The 25,014-nt window shown below is 34.3% G+C and overlaps 1 protein-coding gene across 1 annotated transcript; it reads right to left on the reverse strand.

The window, feature by feature from the left end:
* Nucleotides 1-17,255: 17,255 nt before the first annotated feature.
* LOC149232595 (DNA polymerase delta catalytic subunit-like) lies at nt 17,256-24,113 on the reverse strand. Its single transcript, XM_089381947.1, has 17 exons — nt 23,721-24,113; nt 23,474-23,599; nt 23,300-23,383; nt 21,493-21,558; nt 21,335-21,400; nt 21,146-21,233; nt 20,603-20,682; nt 20,311-20,424; nt 19,946-20,060; nt 19,635-19,807; nt 19,073-19,144; nt 18,793-18,867; nt 18,371-18,460; nt 18,076-18,236; nt 17,729-17,806; nt 17,535-17,618; nt 17,256-17,343 (listed from the first exon to the last, which is right to left on the reverse strand). The coding sequence occupies exons 1-17, from the start codon at nt 24,111-24,113 to the stop codon at nt 17,256-17,258; spliced, it is 1,953 nt and encodes a 650-aa protein (XP_089238073.1).
* Nucleotides 24,114-25,014: the final 901 nt, after the last annotated feature.

Here is a 25,014-nt window from a genome sequence, read left to right on the forward strand (position 1 = left end):
GATTGTGATCTACTTTAGTGATGATGGGTTGTTAGTCATTGATTGATTCAATTGTGGTTGATTCAGAGATTGATGATTGAGTTTCAGTGATTGGTTGATACAGATGTATTTGATGGTTGTATTACAGTTTTGTTTTATTTTGAGCTTCAATTTTGTTGATCAGCCTAGTATGTAAATTTGATGAAACGAGGCCTTGAGATTGTGGTTTTGTGTTCCAGGAGTATCCAGTTTGAAAATTTATGAAACGTGGTCCCTGGAGGAGGAGAGAAGGTCATAGCCTTCTGTAGGCCAACACCTATGTACTGGTAAACATATCGGCTAGTACAAGAGGTAGGGGGTTGGAGCTCACTTCCAATAGTAGCCGAAAATGAGTGAAGGGTGGAGCCTTCTGTAGGTTGTTGCCTATGTACTAGTAAATGGATTGGCTAGTACAAGAGCCAGGCGGTTGGAGCTCCCTTCTAGTAATAGGTGGAAAATGAGTGAAGGTTGGAGCCTTCTGTAGGCCGACACCTACGTACTAGTAATTAGATCGGCTAGTACAAGAGCTAGGGGGTTGTAACTCCCTTTCAGTAGAAGTTTGAGAACAAGAGAAGGTTGTAGCCTTCTGCAGGTGGGTGCCTACGTACTAGTATGAGTCTGCACCAGTACAAGATTGTAAAACGTTTTTTCTTATATCAAAAGAAGACAGTGGAAGGTGGTTTTCTTCCCGTATTGGGTTTCGACCTTAAATGTTGGTGTTCATGTGTGTTTCTTATGTGTGATGGTTTGTTCAGTTATTATTGCACATGGTTACTGTTTATATGGTTAATGAAGTACTTATGCACTGATTGAATATCAACATATGATGAATTAACTAATGTTGGTTGCCTTAAATAGAGTTGTGTGTACATGCGAGTTACCGTAGTTGAAGTAGTGTATATAAATCAATGTCTGAAAAGAAAAATTTATTGATTTGACTATTACTTATTCACCCCCCCTTCTTAGTGTTATTTCCAACAACCTCTTTATACTTACTAACATTCAAAAAATTGTTTTATTTAGGTGAACCTATGGCCAAAATATCGTGGGCAAAATTATTATTAATTCCATGCAAAAAAACATTATTAACCCTAATATTAATATTAAAAGATTAATATTATTATTATTATTTTTAAATGTAATATTCATATTAAGATATTATAATATTAATATTATTAAATTTAATAACTTTGGATTAATACAATATTAAATTTGTTATATTATAATATATATTAATATATCATGATATATATTAACTCTAGATATATATGGGAGGGAAGAACAAATACATAGAGTGAGAAAAGTTTAGAAATAGGCGGAGTGACAAGGGGGAAATGGAGATAAACTTAAGGATAATGGAGAGGAGGAATGAAGGGTAAGAGAGGTAGAGGTAGACACAAAGATGGGGGGGGGGGGAGAGAGAAGGATAGAGGGAGGGAGATATTGAGAGGATTGGAGGGTAAAGAGAGATAGAGAGAGAGAGAGATGGGGGAAGAGAGAGGAAGGTAGGAGAGAAAGGGAGAGAGAGGAAGGATGAAATATAGGAATTGAAAGAGATGAGGAGAGAGGGAAAGAAGAAGAAAGACAAAGAGAGTGATAAGTGGAGAGAGAGGGAGTTGTAAGGGAGAGATGGAGAGAGAGAGTGTATGTTTAGGGGTGAGATAAAGAGACAAAGAAAGAGATATAGAGTGAAGGGGGGAGAGAAGGAGAGAGGGGGGATATAGTAACATAGTTGCAATGAAAGAGAGAGAGAGGGAGAGAGAGATTGAAAGAGATTGATGGGGGAAGAGAGAGGATTGGAGGGAAAATAGAGAGAGAAAGAGAGAGAGAGAGAGAGACAAGAATTGAGAGAGGAGGAGGAGAGTGATGTGGTGAGAGAGATGATTAGGGGGGCAAAGAGAGAGTGAGATGGTGGGGGGAAAGAGAGAGAGAGAGAGTGAGATGGGGGAAGATAGAGGGAGGTAGGAGACAAATGGGGGGAGAGGAAGTACAAGAGAAAGGACTTGAGAGAGAAGAGAAGAGAGGGAGGGAGAGAGGAGAGAGGGAGGGAAGAAGAAATACATAGATAGTGATAAGGGAGAGATGGAGAGAGAATGTGCATGTTTTGGGGTGAGATAAAGAGACAAATAAGGAGAGATGGAGAGAATTGGGGAGAGAAGGAGAGAGGAGAGAGGGAAGGATATAGTAATAAAGAGAGAGAGAGAGAGAGAGAGAGAGAGAGAGAGAGAGAGAGAGAGAGAGAGAGAGAGAGATGATGTGAGAGAGTGGAGAGAGGAAGCTAAAGAGAGATGGATTTGGAGGGGGAGAGAGGGAGGTAATAAGAAATAAATAGAGAGATAAAGGTGGAGAGAGAGAGAGAGGGAGTGATAAGGAAGATGGAGAGAGAGGGAGAGAGGAAAACAAGATGGAAGAGATATAGAAGTAGGGGAGAGGAAGAGAATGGGGAAGAGAGAGAGAGAGAGAGGGAGAGGAGGAGGGAGGGAGGGATAGATATATTGAAGAAAGAGAGTGTATTTTTTGGGGGTGATATAGAGACTGTTAGCCTCCTGCTGCAGCAGGTTAATCATCTTTCATGATCGACAGTTTTACATGCCAAATATGTCGTGCTATGCATGCTGCAATGCTCCATATTTGCTACAGATGGCCAAAAAGTATCCATAAGAGTAGGCTGGTCTAAGGACCACTGCTGTGTTCCAATTTTGATAAGGCAATCCATTTTTGGTTTGAGGTAGTTTTTCAGTTGGAGGTACTCAGGCGGGAGTTCACTAACATCTCTCTTTTTCTCATCACCCTTATTATATAACTCCCTATTAGTTTTTCCCTTCCCCTATTAAAATCATGTATATAAATCCCCCTATGTAAATATCCCATCCCTGGCATTATAGCCATAATTATACTAAGTCAGGGAAATCACAGTCCATCTGGGACTGTTTTTAGCCCATCCGTGTCATTGAGGAACTAGTTTGACACCTGGTCAGCTAGCAACCTCTCCCTTAACCCAAAAAACCCCCAAAAAAAACCCATGTTTTCACCTTCCCCTTGTAAAATTCCACCCCACCGCTGTAAAAAACCCCTTAAATCCGTTTCCCTAAGTCCTTACCCATCCGCCGCGCATATTAAATTCAGAATATTCCTGTGAATATTCCTGCCCGTTAACCCCATATCCCATCGCGTCCGCTGCCAACCGTCTGATCCACAGCCCCGCAGATCTACGGCTGGCGGGCATCCTTATCCCCGACGCGCCTGGCCTTTAACGTCTGGGAGTTCGGCAGTTTCGCCGCCCTACTCCCGCCACGTGTCAAGCGTCGGATTGTGGCGGAGCCTCTCCCTCCGAAACCGCCATCCCCCATAAGCAGAGCACCACATACCGCTTACCACTAGCCCACGTCACCGCCCTTGTATAGTCACCCGATGAGTCACCCTCTTGCGTGGCCTCCTGCCACGTCACTGCCATGTGTCCCGCCACCGTACCTGCCACGTCATCATCCATACATGATGACGTCATCCCGCCATGTCGCCATGCTGACGTCACCCGCCGTACAATGCTGACGTCATCAGTCCTTTTTGGACGCAGAGGCGCGAAAATCGCACTTCAGAGCCCCGGAATCGAATTCTGAGGCAGTTTTTCATCGCAGGATTTTTTGGGCCAAAATGGAGAATCTTCAGGGAATCTTTAAGGAATCTTCGCTCCATGCAGCCCCAGGAAGCCCGAAAAGGCGCAGAAATGATCAGTTTTCTTCACAGAGCAGGCCGAAAGGATCAGAAAACAATTTCAAAGGTGCAGAGGCCGAACAACGGCCGTTAAATCGTGATTAGACCCGCAGTACATTAGATCAGCAGCCCAGATTTTGTCAAAGAGTATCAGAGAAGGAGAAGACGCCAAAGAGTATCAGCCGAAGATACTTTAGTGGCTCGAAGCAGCTAAGAATTAATGAGCCCATCAGGAAGTCAAATCAGGCAGCTAAAGCCCATTCCTGCACTCAAATCACAGCTTAAACTTAAATGCAGGCAGGCTTCGAGGAACAGGAACCCATGCATATTTATTTCAGAAGACACTACACCAAGCCACCAAGGACCACATCATTCACTCAATTCTGATACGGCGACCCTCAGCGCCGCTCAAGAGATTTTTTGCATTTAATTCCAGATAGAGTTAGGTCAATAAATGATGTTTTATGACCTGATTAGGTCAAGTTGTAATAAAAGCAGTAGATAGAAAGTTTTGCCCTATATATACCACCCTCTGTATAGTTTTAAGGGTTGGTCAATTGAGAATTTCATGAGAGACTCGCATTGTACACCTGAGTTCTTCCATAATCAAAGATTGCTGAAAGCTCGGAGAACGAACTGTCTGTTGTTGATGAATTTTTTGAAGAGTTGAAGATGGAATTCCTGCGCTGCGGCCTGAAGCAATAAGTGCCTCTTATCTCTGTTTATGTGTTTACCATTATCTAAATAGCAGGAAGAAAGAATAGCCTAGAATAAGTTTAAACACTCTCTATGCTCAATTTCTGCTATTTCTCTGTGTTTTCGTCTCAATGAATTGGTTATGAATATGAATTCCTCCCGGCTCATATTTACCCCAATTTACCTGTGTTTGTCAATTATCTAGGGATTCTTAACTGCCCCTGGGTAGCGCCCTGTCATCTCCTCTGTTAAGCCAATTGAGAGATTCTTAACTGCCTCTCATTGCTTGGCATCTCTTCCATCCATAAAACCTGAAAGTTGCTTCGACCTCAGCTATCCTGTTCCATCTTCCCTCACTGTGTTTAAAGAAATATAATAGCTCTTCTCATCCTTGACTCCACACCCACTGGTTTGAGAAACTTAGAGTATACACTGCCTCCCCACCTGAAGAATCAATTTTCCCACCAAAACAAAACAAATAACCCCCTGAGCCCAAGACCTAGCCTGAAATCCTTTTAAACAAAGTTAAATCTAATAGAGAGAGCCCTCTCTGATTGCAGGTTGGCTAGAACCTGCAGTCCAAAGTTGGTTTGTGGTTACCTCGGCCGTATCCCTTTCTTAACCTTCAGGGACAACCTGAGTGATAACAGAGACAAAGGGAGATAGAGATATAGATGGAAAGTGAAGAGAGGGTAGAAGGGAGAGATGGAGAGAGATAGGGAAGGACAAAGAGGTGGACAGATATGGAGTGAGAGAGCATATGTTTGGGGGGTTGAGATAGAGAGACACATAAAGAGATATGGAGGGAGATATAGATATATATGGAGGGGGGAGCGAGGGAAGAGGATTTATTACACTATATGCATTGATTTCAGTTTATATGGTGATTTCTAATCCTATTTCATTGCTTTCACTAGAAGCATTTATTTTAGTGTAGATGTTGATTTCTAATGAGATTTGATTTCTTGCACTATATGCATTGATTTCAATGTAGATGATTTCTAATCCTATTTGATTGCTTTCACTAAATGTATTGATTTTAGTGTAGATGTTGGTTTATAATCCTATATGCTTCCTTGCACTAGATGCATTGATTTCACTGTAGATGTTGGTTTATAAAACTATTTTCTCACTTGCACTAGATGAATTTATTTGAGTGTTAATGTTGATTTCTAATCATATTTGGTTGCTTGCATTAGATGCATTGATTTCAGTGTAAATGTTGTTTTCTAATCATATTTGATTTCTTGCATTAGATGCATTGATTTCAGTGTAGATGTTGGTTTTTGATTTGTTGTAATTGGTTGTATAATGGTGCATTAATTTTAAAGTGATTGGATTAATATTGTGCATTGATTTCAGTGTAAGCATAAAAAATTATTGACAATGTACACTGATTTTTGTGTTATAGTAATTCAACCTATTAATATTGGAGAGAAAGAGAGACAAGGTATGATGTTTACTACAATATCACGAGCTAAATATTTAAATGTTTTACAGTTTAACCTGTGCTTTTCAGATAATCGATATGAAAATGCAACAAAAGTAACAAGGGTGAAAATAAGAATAGTAGAAGAAAACAGTTTGAGATTAATCAAAATGAGGACTATTTGTAATTTACGATATCCTTATTATTCACATTTTCTATCGTTCAAAACTATTAGATTGTCACTTTACATTCAAAATTTTTATTTCATCATTTTTCGTAATTAAAGTTATTCACAATATTTATCACTCAACAAATTGAGGTAAATAAGAAAGTTTAAAATTTAAATGACCAGATTAATCTGAGACATATTTAGCATATCTAAAATGAATATATTAATGTAAGATGATTTTACATATTGTTTTTAAAATTAATCATATGTTCATTAGATTTTCTTTGGCTGCAGATGACATGAACTAGCCTAGGTCCATCTTAACTCTGGATCTATAAAGCATCGAGAGGGATCAAGTCTCTCGAGGTGCAAACCTTCCCTCAAGTTTTACACTAGAAAAAGAGGTTTACACCTCGAGATATTTGATCCCTCTCGGCACTTGATAGGGCCAAAGTTAAGATGGATCTAGGTTGGTTATAAGATAGCCAAGGAATTGAATTACTTCCTATATCCAGCACCATAGCGTCAAGTGATGGTTGCAAATGGTGGAAACATAAATTTCTCTAGAAAGTGCCATAATATCAATATCCATGGGATAATATGTATTTAATAGACCAATTATTTCCTTTCCAATGGGTGGTGTTGATGTTGTACTAGGAGTCCAATAGCTACAATCTTCGGGTACAATAACTTTTAATTTTCAAGAACTTTTCTTGATTTTTTTTCCAGAAGGAAAGGAAGTTGAATTAAGGGGTATTGTAGGGAAATCATGAAATATAATCAGCTCTAACATCATGACAAAGCTTCTAAAGAGATAAAAATGAGGTGTAATTGCACAATTACGTTTTCTACGTGTTCCCGCATTGAAATCGTCTATTTCTCAAAATCTCCAAAAAGTGTTGGACAATCACTCCAAGGTATTTGAGACTCCCAAAGGAATCCCACCTATTTTTTATCATGATCCTATTATTCATTTGATTCCAGGAAGTGTTCCTACAAACATCAGGCCTTACAGATATCCCTATTCCCAAAACAGTGAAATTCAATGTATGGTTCTAGAAATGCTAGAGGCTGGTATAATTCAACCTAGTCAATGTTCTTTCTCTACTCCAGTATTATTGGTGCACAAGAAGGATGGATCATGGCACATGTGTCTAGATAATAGGGAGCTCAACAAGATCACTATTAAAGATAAATTCCCCATTCTTGACATTGATGTATTATTGGATGAATTGCATGGATCAATTTACTTCACCAAGTTGGATCTTTGTTAATGATATCATCAAATTAGAATGAAGACTAAAGACATTCCGAAAACATATTTTAGAACTCATGAGGGTCATTATGAATTTCTGGTCATGCCTTTTGGCCTTACCAATGCACCTTCTACATTTCAAGGTTTGATGAATTTCATTTTCTAGCCAACCCTTAGAAAATTTGTGTTAGTATTTTTTGGTGATATACTAATCTTTAGAAAGTCTTGGAAGTATCATGTCCAACATGTTGACAGGGTGCTCAAACTATTGGAGGAGAAACAATTATATTAAAAAAGCTCCAAATGTTGCTTTGGAGTACAAGAGGTGGAATATTTGGGTCATATTGTATCTCATGAAGGTGTTAAGGTAGACCCTAGCAAAATTAAAGACATTAAGGAATGGAAAATCCCCACATCCATAAAGCATATGTGAGGATTTCTCGGGTTAACAAGGAATTATCGCAAGTTTGTTAAGAATTATGGGAGAATAGTAGAACATATGACAACATCATTAAAGAAAGATGCATATTCAAGCGCTCCAGAAGCAATGAAGGATTTTGAGCATCTTAAAGAGGCAATGTGCCAAGAACTGGTCTTAGCTGCACCACTCTTCACAAAAACCTTTATTGTGGAATGTGATGCCTCAGGAAATGGAATCAATGTTGTTTTAATTCAAGAAGAAAGACCCATATCTTTAGAAAGTCATCCAATCAAAGGAACGTATTTACATAAATCTATTTATGAGAATGAAATGTTGGTGAGACTACATGTACTTGAGAAATGGCAACCCTTCCTAATGGGAAGACACTTCAAGGTAAACATAGATCTTGAGTATTAAAACATTTCAATTCGTAAAGTGGTGTTCACTCTTCACACGCAATCATCACCACGATGCCCACCCTTGGGTTTTAAACGATGCTTCCATCCTTCATTGTCATGTTTCCATGACTCTTTGCACTCCCTCTCATTGTAGTCGTAGATAAAGCTCCTAGACGAAAAATATTCAGGCAACAATCGATCCTAGCCCTTAAATAAAAAAACTCAAGTTTCTACAATTGACATCTGCAGAAAGTTGAACCTTAATTGAGATGAAGGTTGGAAAATTAGTGATAATTGGATTCCCGCTCTAACCTTTGATTCCACCCTCTCCTAGATTCTCCCCACCCTCTTACCACTAGGTTTTCCTTGCAAGATGTTCCCCCTAATAAACCATCCCTAAAATTTATTTAAAATATTTTAATCTAAAATAAAGTAGAAACAAAAAAAATAGATTTTCAAATTAAATTAAAATAAATAAAAATTTAGAACTAAAATAAACCAATTTATTTTAATTATCAACCAAACTTTAGTTTAATTCACTTATTATAAAAATTTACAAATTAATCAATAATAATCAACTATGATTCAACACTAAAACCTTGTAACAACATAAACAATTTAATTCTCAATTTATTTCAACAAAATTAAAGATTAATAAAAATGTTATTCAATTTTATTTCAATTAAATTCATGCAAAAATAATAGGTTTATAAAAAATGAATTAAATATTAATTAATCTAATTATTGAAACCTAGAATAACTTTATACTAAATAAAAATTAATTAAATTCATTTCTTGAAAATAATAAAAAAAAGTATTAATAGAAATTGTATTCATCATGTAAACAATAATAGGTTAATAACCGTGATAAATATCAATTATTCAATTAAATTCAAAATAATTTTATACAACTTAATAAATAAATAAAAATAATAATCCATTTAACCCTAACATTATAAAAATAAGATAATGGGTTAATTTTATCAACATTAATAAACATGAGAAACAATTAGTATTTATTTTGTTCATTCTATTATACCTAATAATACAAAATTTAAAATTGTAATACCTTCAAAATAAAACTAAACATTAAATAATAACTCTAAAACTAAAATCATTAACAAAATTAAAAAAAAAAAAATATTAATATTCAAAATAATGGTAGAATGAGTTTTTTAACCCAAAATTTAGGACTACTATGTGTGTCCATCTTCAGCCGAACCCATAGATTCTTGAGAAGATTGATATGGATTAGGGCACAAAATAGGTAGGATATATATACTAATGGATTGATTTATGAAGGGAATGGTTGAGGGTCTGGTGTAAATTATTATTCTGCTTTTAGTAATTTTAAAGCAATTTTATTAATTATATATGATACTTTTTATTTTTATTTTTATTTTAAATTAATTCATGGTTATTTTAAATCATACTATTATATAATGTATAAATAACATTAATGAATGATTATTTAAACTAAAAACTATTATTATTATTATTATTTGTTAGTTATTTTTGTTTTATATTAAATTTAATTGTTAAAATGTGTAGTTGTAATGTTTGGTTTAGTTTAGGTCATTATGAATTTGAATGAGATTTAATATTAATTGTTGATATTAGAAATCACTATTACTAAAAATATTTATTAATTTGTTAGGAGTTGTATGTGTGAGAAATAGTTGAAGTTACCTAAATATATCAACATTATTAAGTTTAAATTTGATAAATTTATTAGAGCTAATGAATAATAAATTTTATGTTTAATTATTATAAGTTAAGAAATGATTATAAATTTATTTTAATCATTTGAAAACTTCAATAATAAGTATTACTTTTATCAATGATTTATGTTAATTATTATCTTTATTCTTTTGTCTTAAATTCACTATTTATCTTTAATCATTACAAAGTTTGATCTTAATAATTTTATTAAAGCTAATAATAATTTTTATTTTTATTTTATTTAATTAATATAAGTTGAAGCAATAAATCAAAATTTATGTGTTTATAAATTTTATTATAAGTTACTGGTCCTATTATTAGAATTGTTGTTAAGAGAGGAACGATTTATTAAGGGTTTCGAGGTGTTGATTATGATAAGGCCTTCATCTCGGTTTATATTGTTTTTTCTCTTTTCAATTTTGATGGCCTCTTTTATTTTCAGTTTAAGGTAATGATCTTCTTTGATGACAACTTGGGCTTCTTGCATATAGATGTAGTGTGAGGAGAGGAGAGCATGTTCTGCAAGAGCAGATTTTGATGTTTTATTCCTAGATATGTGAGTAGCATGTTCCTTAATCCTAATGTTTAAAGATCTGTCTATTTCACTAATATATTGTTTTCCACATGACCAAGGGACCAGGTACACCCCATTTTGTAATCTAGGGTTTATAGGGTCCTTTGCAGAGTCTACGATTTTTTTGATGGTGTTAGGAGGAGTGCAAGCAATGTTAACGTTGTTCTTATTTAGGATTCTAGAAATTTTATCAGGTGTTCCTTTTATGTAAGGTAAAGAGATTTTTGGAATGTTAATGGTTTTGTTTATCTTATTTTCTTTCAGGGTTTTGTGGGTGGTTTTCTCAATGATGTTTTTATTATAACCATTGTGCTCAAAGACCTGACATGGATGTTTCATTTCATTTTTTAGGTGCTTTGGGTTGGAAATTCTAGAGGCTCTTATGGTTAGGGTTTTTATAATTCCAACTTTTTTAATAAATGGGTTAAAGCATTACCATTATTGTCGGCTACCATTCATTCCCAACCCTACCCTAACCATTATTTGTCGACACCTTTGAGTTCTGATTTTTTCACTCATGGATCTATCTTGATGTAGATGAGGGTTAGAAACGTTGATTCCTCGAAAACATGAATGCGATGACTCCGGAAAATAACACACAAAGCATAGGTTGCATAAGCATCAAATAAATAAGTTGAAATATATACACCTATTGGTGAATAAATGATTATAAGAAAAAATATCAACAATTGACATTCGAAACCTACCCATTATAGAAGCCAATTAAAATTTCAAACTCACGCATAATAAACACAAATAAATGTAAATGAAAAAAGGAAGAAAAAAGAACAAACCAACAAAAACATGACAATCCTATGTCCATTCCTCTCCTAGCTCTTCTTCTCATAGCTACTCTCTTTCCTAGAATTCTCTCAAATTTGATCCCTTTTCTTATTTCTTCTCCTAACTTCACCTTTAAAATATAATCCCTTTTGTTATTTCTTCTCCTTGCTTCACCTTTTGAATTTAAATTTAATCCTTTTTCAAACAAATACACTATACATTAAATTATATTAAAACATACTAAACACCTATTAGTATAATCATTTTATCACAACGATACCATAACAAATTACTAGACAATACTACATTAACCACTATAATACCATAACAAGTTACTAGACAATACTACATTAACCACTATAGGGATAACAACTCACTTTTCAAATAGACTGATTATAAACACAAGTAAATGTAAATGAGGAAAATGTGAGAAATACAATAAATCAGAAAAAACATGACAACCAAATGTCCATTTCATCTACTAACTCTTCCTCTCCTGCTCGTCTCTCGAATTTGATCCCTTTTCTTACCAAGATTCACTATACATTCAGTTATATTAAAACATAATAAACACACATAATAATTACCTAGCTCCTCTATTGAATTTGATCACGTTTCTTATAGAAATTCACTATACATTTAGTTATATTAAAGCATAATAGTTATGTGTGAAGCTAAGAAAATATAAAGCACCGATTCTTCAGTTACTATATATTAGGTTAAGCAATTGCAAATTAGTTTTAAAAATAATAAAAAAATTGGACAAGATTATGATAAAATTTTGTAAAAATTATTGAAGATTTAGATTATAACGGTCAAATATCAAAATTTTAAGTACCCTTAACTTTTTTATAATGCTTTCACCATGAATGGACTGAGGGATCACTTCCTTCCCACATCCAATGCATTAGAGGAAGGTCGTTATGGTCATTGTGGAAATAGGTCTTAGCTCTACATTGATCATCTCAAGTTGGTTTCCTCGACCATGGCTCTTCCTAAGAGGTTTTATACACCCCCAAATTGACGTCAGTGCTCATACCAATAACTTTGGGTATTTGAGGCATTCTCCAATGCTAACCCTCCTTAGCTAGAGTAATAGATTCGTCAATATGTTCTGATCACTCCTACTTTCCCTGAACTCAGAAGGCGAGCTCCAGGCATGTCAACTCCAGCACTCTAACGACCATTATTCCACATCAATTTGGTGTGAACTCCAGAAGGGGTTACACCTATTTTGGCATAGACCGCTTGTGCCAGGACCCTTCTCGATCCTGCAACCATATCGATGCTGTTGTGTAGAAACTTCCGGCAACCGACCGCCAATGCGAGGACGCTAGTAGGAGATACCCAGTCTATTGAAAATGCAAGGCTGGTTAAGCTCTCCTATAAGGGCCTCGACCTACCCTCACACTCCTATAAGGGCCTCGACCTACCCTCACACTTAGAAGAAGATATAACTCTGTCAATGGCAATGGCACATTCTCTGTAAGTAACATAGGTTAGAAGCAGAGACATCAAGAGTTGACAAGAACACTCAGACCCTTCCCATAGAGGTGGTCTACATGTAACCTTTTGCGTTAATAAAAGGGTCTCTCAGCCCTATGTTTTTTTTAAGTTTTCATCAAGACTCTTGTGACCTTCACTACGACGCATAAGTTGGCCTTCTACTTCTCTATATTTAATTATTGAGTTGTTTTTCAGTAAAGTTAAGCATGTCATTTAGAATGGTGTTCAACTCAGAGTTACGTCTTAGTCTTTATTATCGTGTGTTGCATTATACTTTTTGTGCATTAGATGATTTGTGATAAACAACAACGAATCATTGAGGTAATATTCTTCTTCCATCTCAGAAGCTCGCCCTCACTTTCTTATCGTCACTTTAATAAAAATTTAACACCTTTCATTCTGATTTATTATTGCTCATCTCTAGGGTTTAAACAAAATTTAGCAAGTTTCCTTCTTTCTACGCCATATTTTGCAGTATGTTGTTGGCACCTTGTTTGCACTGGTTCTCTGAAATTTCGATTTTCAATCTTGGATCTCTTCTTACATCGTCAACAAGTTCTACTCCTTATGCTTAATGACTTTATACTTCAATTGAATTTCAATACTACATGAGTTTAAACACAAATAATTAGCCTTCCATATTACAAATACAAAAATAACCATCATTTACGCAGTTTAACATAAGAAATAGAAAAACGCACTATACAATCCACAAATACATAACAAAATTTCACATTTAAGTGCATTGTTCGATCTGTAAAATAGTAAATCTGTGCACGTAATATCCAACAAGAATATGAAAATTTGACATGGTTTTGTTTTCATTAAACAATCCAAATTCGTATGGCAATGATATCTAAAATATCTCTACAAAGGTTAAACAAACCAAAAAAATTCTTGAAGCCTCAAAGGGTAAATCAGGTTATCCATAGGCAGTAGTGCTATATCACCAATAGAATTTGTATTTGGAGAAAGTGAGAAAACATTTCCATTCTCAATAACATCATTGAAACTTTCAACTGATTGCACATGGAACACAGATCTTTCTAAAGGAGGACACCATTGCCAATTGTCATTGTGCATAATCCAATCACCATATCATATAGCTTTAGTTTCACTTCCATACAACCCAACATAAGTACTTTTCCTTCAACTACACAAAATGGTATGTAGCCTGGGTGTTTACTATTTGTATCCATTGAGATGGTATGAAGCAATCTCCATCTGAAACCTTAGACATCTTCAAAATATTCTAAGCTTGTCTAATTGAAGCATGGCCAAATTCAAAATTTTCTATCTCTTTAAGTGACCAAACAAACGTTGAACCATTTTTTACCAGAAAAAACAGTTAGTTCCCATACAATCCTAATGCCATACATCGTATGTCAAGGATAGGAACAAATGAAAAACCCCATTCATTTATGATAAAATCTATCCAATAAATAATGTAGGCATACATAGGGTAATCAACATAGTCTTTGTTTAAATATAAGCAAAAAAAAATTCCTTTCTAAAAGATAGCCTCCTTTGGGGGTGTTACACCACCAAAATGAGGATTCTTCTTTCTCCAAACCATGTATACACTCGTGCAAATAAAAAAATGTGATTCCATGTCTTTGCACACATGTTTCAACATAACCCAATAACATTTTCATGGACTAAATTTCTCCAACAAAGATAAGAATCCTGAGTCTCCAACAATGACACTTCTAATATTTGTAAAGGTATTTGTAGAACGGTTTACTATGAAATCATTCTTAGAATGTAAAGAGCTTCTAAGCATAGTGAACATAATCATTGATCCAAATGTACATTTAATTTTGTATCCAAAGTGGAAAAAGGAAAAACCAACTAAGATATTTAACATTTCTCATTAAGGTAAGATCCAACAAAGCACGTATCCTTGATACCAACTCGAAAAGAAATAAATCAAAATTCTTTGTCGGCACATTGATTGTAATAAGCAAGAAAAATTAGGTTTTCTAACAGGAATACTCCATTGTTTACAAACCAACCAAAATTTTATCAGCACCAATAAAGGAAGCCAATGAAATATAATTCAAGAATATCAAATGGTATAAACTTCCAAATACTTGGATCCATGAGAAAATCAACAACTTTCATGAAAGCAAACCAAATATTATATGTTACATTGCAAAGGATAAAGTCCTTAAAAACTACCAATCTTATTAAATGTGAAAATCATCATATTAAACATGCTAAAAAAATCCTTCGCAAACATCTATTAAAAGAAATATATATGTATTTTTTAAGTAACATAATTTAAGACAATTTAAAAAAAAATTGCATTCTTGAAAAAAAATATCATTTTTTCTTATAAAACATCATTTCAACTAATAATCCTCGGAAAATAACACTACCGAAAAAAAATAAAAAATTAAATAAAAAAATTAAAAAAAAAATAAATAAATAAATAAATAAAATAAAATAAAACGAAAACAATTATGTGAGTACGTTGACTACGTTGTATGTTGGGATCAGGGCCCACCTCCAAGTAAATTATTCACAACACCATCCCAACTTCCCACTACCTGACTAACTTCAGCCTACCAATACAATATTGTTTTTTATCAATTTCCATGTTAGTAGTCACTTTCTCTTACTTTCATCTTATTAAACATGTAAATTATCATATTAAACATGCTAAAAATATCCTTTGCAAACATTTGTTTAAAAAAAATATTTTAAAAAAGTATGATCAGTTTAAAACAATTTTTAAAAATTGCATTTTGAAAGAAAATATCAATTTTCTTTTAAAACATTATTTCAACTAACATTTCTTCAAAAATAACATTACCAAAAAAGAAAAAAATACTAAAAAAAGAATTCATGCGATTACGCCAACTACGTTGCGTGACAGGATCAACGCCCCCCTCTAACTAGCTTCTTCGCAACACCATCCCGACTAATAGCTCCAACTTTTACTACCAATACAATATTAACTTTTATCATTTTTTGTGCCAACAATCACTTTCTATTACTTGCATATTATTAACTATGCTAAAAAATATCGTTTGAAAACAATTTTTTTTAAATAACATTATTTTAAGACAATTTAAAAATAATATTACATTTTGAAAACACTATCATTTTTCTTTTAAAATGTCATTTCAACTAACAATTCTTGGAAAATAACATTACCTATATATATATATATATATATATATATATATAGATATATATATATATATATAGATATAGATATAGATATAGATATATATATATATATAGTAAAAAAAAAAAAAATATATCTATATATATATATATATATAGTAAAAAAAAAATATGCGAGGAAGTTGTATGTCGGGGTTGGGTCGCCCCTCCACTACTACATGTAGGGGGGTTTTAAGACAATATTTGAGTCAATTGTCTTAACTTGAGACAAAAAGAAACTCAAATATTGTCTTAAATATTGTCTCTAAGCAGGTGTCTCAAAAATTTGTCTCTATAAAGACAATATAGAACACATATTATTATTGTCTCTATAAAGACAATTTGATTTGTCTCTCTAGAGACAATTTCATTTGTGTCCCTTTAGAGACAATTACGTTTTTGTCTTTTTAGAGACAATTCCATAATTCAAACTATTGTCTCTCTAGAGACAATATAAAGAATTATTTAAAAAAAATAAATGTCCATAATTCAAACTATTGTCTCTCTAGAGACAATAAAAAAATTATTTAAAAAAAAATAAATGTCCATAATTCAAACTATTGTCTCTCTAGAGACAATATAAAAAATTATTTAAAAAAAAATAAATGTCCATAATTCAAACTATTGTCTCTCTAGAGACAATATAAAAAATTATTTGAAAAAAATAAATGTCCATAATCCAAACTATTGTCTCTCTAGAGACAATAAAAAAATTATTTAAAAAATAAATAAATCTACTCAAACTATTGTCTCGGATTTTCTCCTGCCAAAAATTATTTAAAAAAAAATAAATCTGCTCAAACTATTGTCTCTCCTACCAATCGATCTGTGTATCCATCTCTATCTACCTATCCATCCATCCATCCATTCAACTATATGCATGTCTAGATATACATATGTAAGCCTGCAGATCTATGTTTTATAGTGTGTGCTCTCCTAAAATTTGGGATATGCATGCACATTGCATTTATAGGGTGTGCCTTGGGAAGTATGTATCCATTTTGACTTTTACTCCATCTCATTTGCAAGGAGAAAATATATATCGAACTGGTTAACATTAAATAACAAGGACTTGACAATCACTGTACAATAAATAAACCATGCTCATCCTGATTCAGGGACCAAATAAATTCCCTGGTCCATTAAATCAGAGAAACATACACCAGAGAAAATTCAGGAAAACAAAAATATTCGATAATACAAAAAATTACAAGCTACACAGGTAGCATCCTCAAAACTGCCAGCGCAAAATATTCGATAATACAAAAAATTTCATCCTGATTCAGGGACCAAATAAATTCCCTGGTCCATTAAATCAGAGAAACATACACCAGAGAAAATTCAGGAAAACAAAAATATTCGATAATAAAAAAAATTACAAGCTACACAGGCAAAATCCTCAAAACTGCCAGCGCTCTAGTTGCACCTCTGCTTCAGTTAGGTCTTTCTGAGCTTTCTTCCTACGATAAAATATTGGGCAGTCACAACTGCAATAAGGATAGGACATCAATGTAAGTATAAAAGAGATAGTAATTGTAAAAATTAAAAAAAAAAACATCCTATTAATTAAAACAAATACATGATCACACAAATGTTACAAATACATCCATAATGTAAATTTAAATCATGTTATGAGAATGCAATAATATGTAATACTTGAAATATAGCATTCAAAAACCTTGTGCAAAGAACATCTTGGTGCAGAGAGCCTTCGCACCGCTGACATTGTGTCCATAGTTTACCGAAGAGCATTTCTAATTCCCTCACTGACATTGATAAAATATTACTGCCATATGATAGAAAATCTAGGCAATAGACACAAAGCCTACTTTAAATTCTCCAAATAAAGAGTAATGGTATTAGAGTGCCAGCTTAACATTTGCAATTGTTTTCTGATACAATTCTGCTTCTCTTCCTTTGCAATGTGAACAAAGTGTCTGATCTTCTTTGCTGCAATGGCAACATGAAATCAGGTAACATCATGAATTTCAGTATGAAGCAACCTAACCAGACATTCTTATTATAAGAAATCTAGAAAGTTTCTTACAAGGAGAGCAGGCATGGAATCATGCAACCTCATAGATTTTCCACATCAAAAATATGAACCCTAGTGGCTTTCTAAAGCACCAAACTGAAATAATAGTTACTCTCAATTGTACACTAAGTTATAAGCAAGGAAACCACATGCAGGACACCCTCTACTTGTATTAACTAAATACTTGATAGGTGTTTTACAACCAACACAACTGAGTTGTTTCTTGACAAATTTCATAATTCCACTATTTGAAGGAGTTGATATGGAAACTGCTCGTGTGTGACTACCATGAAGAAGCTCCTTGCTTGCATTCTTCAAAATGGGCTCAAATATTCCAAACAACAGCTACAGAGCAAAAATAGTCACTAATAAGAAACACTTAGCTGGAAAGAATTACTATCTATCAACATATATTTGAAACACAGGTGAAATCTTCAAAAAGAGCATAAACAGCAAGTGATGATGCTTTGGTCTTTCACCTTGCTCAGTTGATTCTCCAGATAATATTGTGGATCAATAGGGATGTTATTCTCCAGTACGTAAATTGGATCCTCAGATTTCTCATATGCCTGAGCCCAAGAAAAACACATTAGTCATTATATTCGTAATCCCTCTATAAATTATGCCTCCAAATAAAACATAACAAAATAATTAAAATAATCATTTTTTAGTGCAATATCGAGACTTATGCTGAGCACATAAGGGGTTAATTATTACCTTGGCACCTTTTGCAGCCTTTATGATGACATCTGGAACATGATCACCCACAGTTGGAGCAATTGCAGCATCCCTCTGTAAACCAGGGGCAACTTGGCTTTAAAACACAACAAAATAATTAAAATAACCATTTTTTAGTGCAATATCGAGACTTATGCTGAGCACAGAAGCGGTTAATTATTGCCTTCGCTCCTTTTGCAGCCTTTATGATGACATATGGAACAGGATCACCCATAGTTGGAGCAGTAGCAGCATCCCTCTGTAAAACAGGGGCAACTTGGCTTTAAAACATGACATCAATTTAAAACATCCAACAATGGACTCATTGTCAATAAAAAGCAAAATATTACAAGAGTCTTTAGATGCAATGCAGTAATAAAAGTAGAGAGATAGGATTGAAATGGAACTAGAAGGCATTGCACCATTCATTATACTTGTTCTCGGAAGTTATTTCCAGTATTTACCTTCCGCATGCGCTCAGCTAGTTCCACGTGTGCTGCCTTGACTGCATAGTCATCTCCAGTCTTTGTTAGACCCTGACTCAACAAAGAGATTGTTAGCACAGGCAAACAACAATTCCCTTAAGAATATGCCGATGGCCTTGATAAAGGATATGACCTACAAACATCTGTTTCTACCGCAGCTAAACAGTAATCAATTTTTCTCAGCATGAGATTAAAAATGCAGATATATTATATATTGTCATGTTTTGATTCTCTTCAATTGTATAAGAGCCTCCCTTGACACTTCTTCCTCCCATTTCTAGTATTAAATATTGACTGAATCCCTTCCAAGTACAGAATGTAGGGAGAAGAAACATGACAAACTTAAAAACAAAACTTCCATGGCTTGCCCCAACTAGGTATATAGTATATACTTCTAACACTTGAAACCAGGAATATGTAATAAGTGACTTGCTCACAATGTAAATCTCCTCTTCCCCCTATCATATTTTATCCATTTCAAAAGTAACAAATGGTCAAACAAACTTGGTCATAAACATGCAGAAGGGTTCATTGTTCTCACCTTAGTTATCACCAAAAGTGACAAATCGATTATGTTCATTAACAAGTTAGAAATAGTGTTCTTAACATACAACACTGCACCAGGTATGTCACGATCAATGAGTATTTTGTGAAGGCACTCTGTAACCAAGTTCTTCACCAGTAGGCAATTGTCCCTTCGCACTGTTTCAATGCTTGTTGATATGGAATATTTAAAAGATCAGGAATATTTAATAATTAATAAGGTATCAAATAAATTATTTTTCTAAGAGCATTTTGAGCCTTCACAAACACTAAGGCCTGCCTTTGAAACAAAAAGATCAGGTTTGTCACCTTTAGTATCCATTTTGTCATAATCATATGGCTTTGTCCACAACAACCCAACATATCTTTTCTTGCTGATCAACAAGAATGGGTAGTATATTTTTTCAAATTTTAGTTTAATAGTCTACATAAAAGCATATGTTAAATAACACACTGATTAGATGCCAAAGATGCACCAAACAGATGTAAATAAGCCACAGAAAAGCATAACTGATCATCTTGTCCTGTGCATATTTACAAAGATCTCATGGAAGTGGAATGTCAAAAGAAGATTAGTTTCAAAAATAAAGGTGATATTAAAACATTCATCCCTACAAAAACATCATTAACAACTCTAGAGGCTTCATGGATATTTAAAATCCTTGACACTGTACCTTTGTAAATGTACCACTAATATAATCTGAGGCTTCCCTCCCTAGCGTCATGGCCTCTTCTATATTTGGTACACCAAACTGTATCATAACTGAATCTATATCTCCATATACACCCTAGATTCAAATATAAAAATATAATATCAAGATTTACAGTAGAAATCTTGGTTAGGATCAGATCACCCATTATGATTTCAAGAACTTGGACTATCACCAACACAACAAGTGTACTTCCTGTCATTACTGATCCAACTCAAAGGTTACAAATGCCTTTAGTTGCTAAATAATAGCCTACCTCAGCATTGTACTGGTAACCACCAACTATTGTGAACCTTTCTTCAACTAGCCTCTTTGTATGCTCTATCATTTGACGGCCTGACAGGTGGAAAAAATGAGATGATTAATGATATGAAATTTTAAAACAATACGTAAAATCGATACTATCTGATGGAATAGAGAATGTGTCAAAAGATCAAACTGGACTTGTAATCCAAATATAATAAGAGGGCCTAAGCATATCATCTTAGTTGTACACGTACACATGACTAATTAATGCAATTCAAGAACTCGATCTTATTTGTACGAGATTGCCAATTACAGTTCGTCCCCAAAACATTATGTGAGGAGGAAGAAAAGAATTACATGGATATAATTGATGCCCAAAAATAATCAATGTGAATGGCTGATACAAGCATATATAGAATAAGAGAGGACTGCAAGCATCTCTATCTTGTAAGTAAAAGAAGCACCAATAACATTACAACTAGGAAAAACAAGGGGAGAATCAAGGTGTCCATGGATTTAATGTTTTTTTTCCATGGAAGAATGGTGAAACTACCATAGCTCACCACACTTGACAAAATCTCCAAATAGGGAAATTTCCCAACAGTGGCACCAGTAAACCCATAAACTGAATTCGCACTTATCTGCAAGTGCACACTCAAAACTATTTTATGCATTTCACCAGCATACCTAGTTTTACTTTTATTCCATGTCCAAGCCATAATTAATACAGACTTGACAAAGCTATAATTTCCTTCAAAGCCAATTGTCGGCCATCTAAGACAGCCTTTTCAAAAGGATCTTTAGCCTCCTAAACAAGATTACAGGAAGTTAAAAACTGAGATGCTAAGTGGAAAAAATACAAGCATGTAACATGAACATAGGAAGCACTTACTTCACCACCTTTAGGTCTGCCTTGTCTCTTTTCCTGGAAGCCAGTAACTCTTCTAGGATCTCTGGTAATATGCCCTAGGAAACAGGAAAAAGAGCATTCAATTTAGCATCATCGAAAATGGTCAGCATATGATGGTTAAAAATTAAATAATGAAATAAGTATCAGCATAGTGTTTGACATGCAAAGACATTAAGGTCTTAGCATCCTATTTTACTTTTAATCCTTTCTAGTAGCATAGCTTCTGGTTCCTATGTTAGTGTTACAACGGTACAACTGTGCATTATACAGCTGGGATGACTAGGATAGTGTATTGGGATCTCATCCACATAGAAATTTGACTGCTAAAGTCTACCATACATGTTAGGGAACCTATCTACTTTTTGTACATTGACGAATCAACCAAATCTGAATCTGAATCTACAGAAAACTTCAAAATATGTATCATAAAAGTAGCCTAGGGTTTATTGTCCATTATCCAAAACTTCTTCAGAATCTCAATTGCTTACGTACCCATGTTCGAGGACCAGCTCACCTCAACTTAGCCAAACCCCCAAGACCAAGAAATAATACATGTCAACTTCACTTGCCAGTTTCTTATTGCACCATGGGATAGAGTTTTTTAAACTAACTGTTAGGACCAGGTAATCTACATACAAAACAAATATAAGCATATCAAATTTATCATAATCAAACAAATAATCAAATTTAGGACCTGCAACGGTCTTAGTGATGCCCATAATCTGTAAGTACTCATAAATCCATGAGTGCCAAGCACAAGAGGCTACTTTAGCCCAAAAAGGGACTTCTTCAACTTGCACAAATGGGTATCCCATCCTAACAAATATATTATATTTGAACGCAAGCTGAAACAAAACCATGAATCACTCTTCCTGCCACCTGCATCTCTGGCCCTGTCAAAATCCGTTAAAGCATGCAATAGCTCAAAGCACTGTGCCAGTGTGCCCTTTAAGTACCTCACATACCTCAGACCATGGAGCATATTTGCAGCAACCTCAACTCAACCATATATTAGCAGCCAAGCTGGAAAATAAATTGGTGTCTGAGTCCCCCTTGTTTGTGAGACAAGGGATCTCTTGCACACAACGATTTGACTGCTAAATTCTACCAAATATGTTAGGGAAGCTATATACTTTTTGTACGCTGACGAATCAGCCAAATTTGAATCTTAAGCTACTGATAACTTCAAAATATGTATCATAAAATTAGCCTATGGTTTTTTGTCCATTATCCAAAACTTATTCAGAATCTCAATTGCTTACTTACCCCTATTCGAGGACCAACTCACCTCAACTCAGCCAAACCTCCAAGACCAAGAAATAACACATGAGGTGTATATCCTTCATGTCAACTTCACTTGCCAGTTTTTTCTTGCACCATCGGATACAATTTTTTTAACTAACTTTTAGGACCAGGTCATCTACATACAACACAAATATAAGCATATCAAATTGATCATAATCAAACAAATAATACAAGTTAGGGCCTACAATAGTCTTAGTGATGCCCTTAATATGTAAGTACTCATCAAAAAAACAAAGTATCTTCAAGTTTTGTTGCACACATAATTAGTTTATGTTTGGACCCTCACAACCTAGTGCGCTCCTTATAAGCTAGAGTGATGCACATTCAAGTTATTAAAATTTAACACATATCAATCCTTTTTGTCCTCTTTTTAGGAGGTGCTACATTAGTTGTGGGTGTGGAATGCTCATCACATTGAACACCCTCCTCATTATTTCTGTCTCCCATTCACTGAAATTCAACAATGGTTTCTTGCCAAGGTTCAGTAATGACTATTGGATGATTTTGTGCAACAAGCAAATCATCATGTGCTTTTATCTCCTCCCCATGCTCACTCCCAGATGTTTCACCTAATTCCTGTACACAACACACTTTAACTTGTTATAATAACATTAAAACCTCCAATTGATTTATTGCATTATTCATATAATATTATAAACAACTAACCTCATATCCATAACCAGTAATTATTTTTTCCCCTCGATTTATCATGTGTTGGTGAAGACCTTGGGAACCATGTAATACCACATATTTTAGGTCTTCCTCTGAAGCTTCCTTTTGAAACTGGTGAACCTACATTAACAAAGATAATCATATCTATAAGGTAAAATAACTAATAAGATACAATTAACTCAACGTGACCATGGTTACTTTGCCTAAAATAGAAACTATAATAGATGGAAATATCACTTACTATACCACCACGAATACTATTATATCCACCAGAGCCTAATTTGTGAGATCCAATTTTTGACACCCTAGCTTGGGTTTCTTTTCTTGTATCTCGTAGGCATCTCTTAGCTCCTCCTTGTGCATATGGAATATAGTTTGGATTTCTGAGGACTTTCCTCTTAAACTTGGCATCTTTCATAAGTTCATCCCATATCACTTGGTCTATCATCCAAGTTGGACGTGGATACATCAAGTTTTTTGTCAACTTTGTCCTTAAATTGGACCTCTTTGAGTGCATGTATTTACTTGCAATCTGTAAAATAAGTTCCTTATCAAATCTAGGATTACCAAATGCTATTACTACATCTTTAAATAGTTCCTCTTTTTTGGCATTGGCTTGTTTCCTCCAATCCATTTGGATGGTATTTCCAAATAATTATTATGCACGACGAAAAATAAAGTGATAAAATTTCAGCCCTGTTTCATCCTTCAAGACATTTCCTTCTGAAGTGAGCAAGATTGTAACTTCTTGCATTCCTTTTGTGGTCAGCGATGATATTTTCGTAGTCTTGGGGATTGAGGAAGGTTCCCTTATAGATACATTAGGCACTATGTCACTTACTTCCTGCATTTACAATGAAATTGTGGAACTATTAAGAACCCAACCAAAATATGAAACTATTTATCATATCTAAAATAATGATCCTAAACATAACAAATGAAATTATAAAAAAATAAAAAAATAAAAAATAAATAAAAATTACCTGTTGGTCTCTTGCAGGAGCTACACTCTCCAACAATGACATTTCCCATAACTAAATTTGGTCAATTATTTCTTGTCTGATTTGAACATTCGCAGGAATATCTAGTAGGAGCCTTAACATTCTTGTTTGTGAGTCTATAAGACTCCTCAAAGAAACTTGTTTTGGTCCTGGTGGGAGAATGCTAACTAGACCCACATTTTATGTAGAGGGCATGTTATGGGGTTCTGGTCTAGGTGTAGATGGCATAACATGAACCTCTATACCAACAAATTGTGTAAAGGGCATGTTATGGGGTTCTGGTCTAGGTGTAGATGGCATAAAATGACCCTCTATACCAACAGATTGTGTAAAGGGCATGTTATGGGGTTCTGGTCTAGGTGTAGATGGCATAACATGACCCTCTATACCAACAGATTGTATACTTGTTGGAGCCACCCTAGAAACATCCTGCAAGGCACAAATATAAATAATAATATGGAATAACAGATGAATAATGTTGAAATATGTAACTAGGTTCAGTCTTCATAATGACATATCTAATCACCATTCTAT

The sequence above is a fragment of the Pinus tabuliformis genome, chromosome J (assembly GCF_031772625.1).
Source record: "Pinus tabuliformis cultivar Carrire ecotype Pingquan chromosome J, CPIR1, whole genome shotgun sequence".
In the NCBI taxonomy this organism is placed as follows: domain Eukaryota; kingdom Viridiplantae; phylum Streptophyta; class Pinopsida; order Pinales; family Pinaceae; genus Pinus; species Pinus tabuliformis.

Bases quoted from the DNA above. Each gene is read 5' to 3' on its own strand.
- LOC149232595 (XM_089381947.1), bottom strand. From the start codon at position 24,113: ATGGATTGGAGGAAACAAGCCAATGCCAAAAAAGAGGAACTATTTAAA. The intron at 23,384-23,473 runs GTTAGTTGTTTA...TGTTGTGTACAG, and splicing joins TTACTGGTTATGGATATGAG to GAATTAGGTGAAACATCTGG. The intron at 19,145-19,634 runs GTGAGAACAATG...TTGTTGAGTCAG, and splicing joins CACTTTTGGTGATAACTAAG to GGTCTAACAAAGACTGGAGA.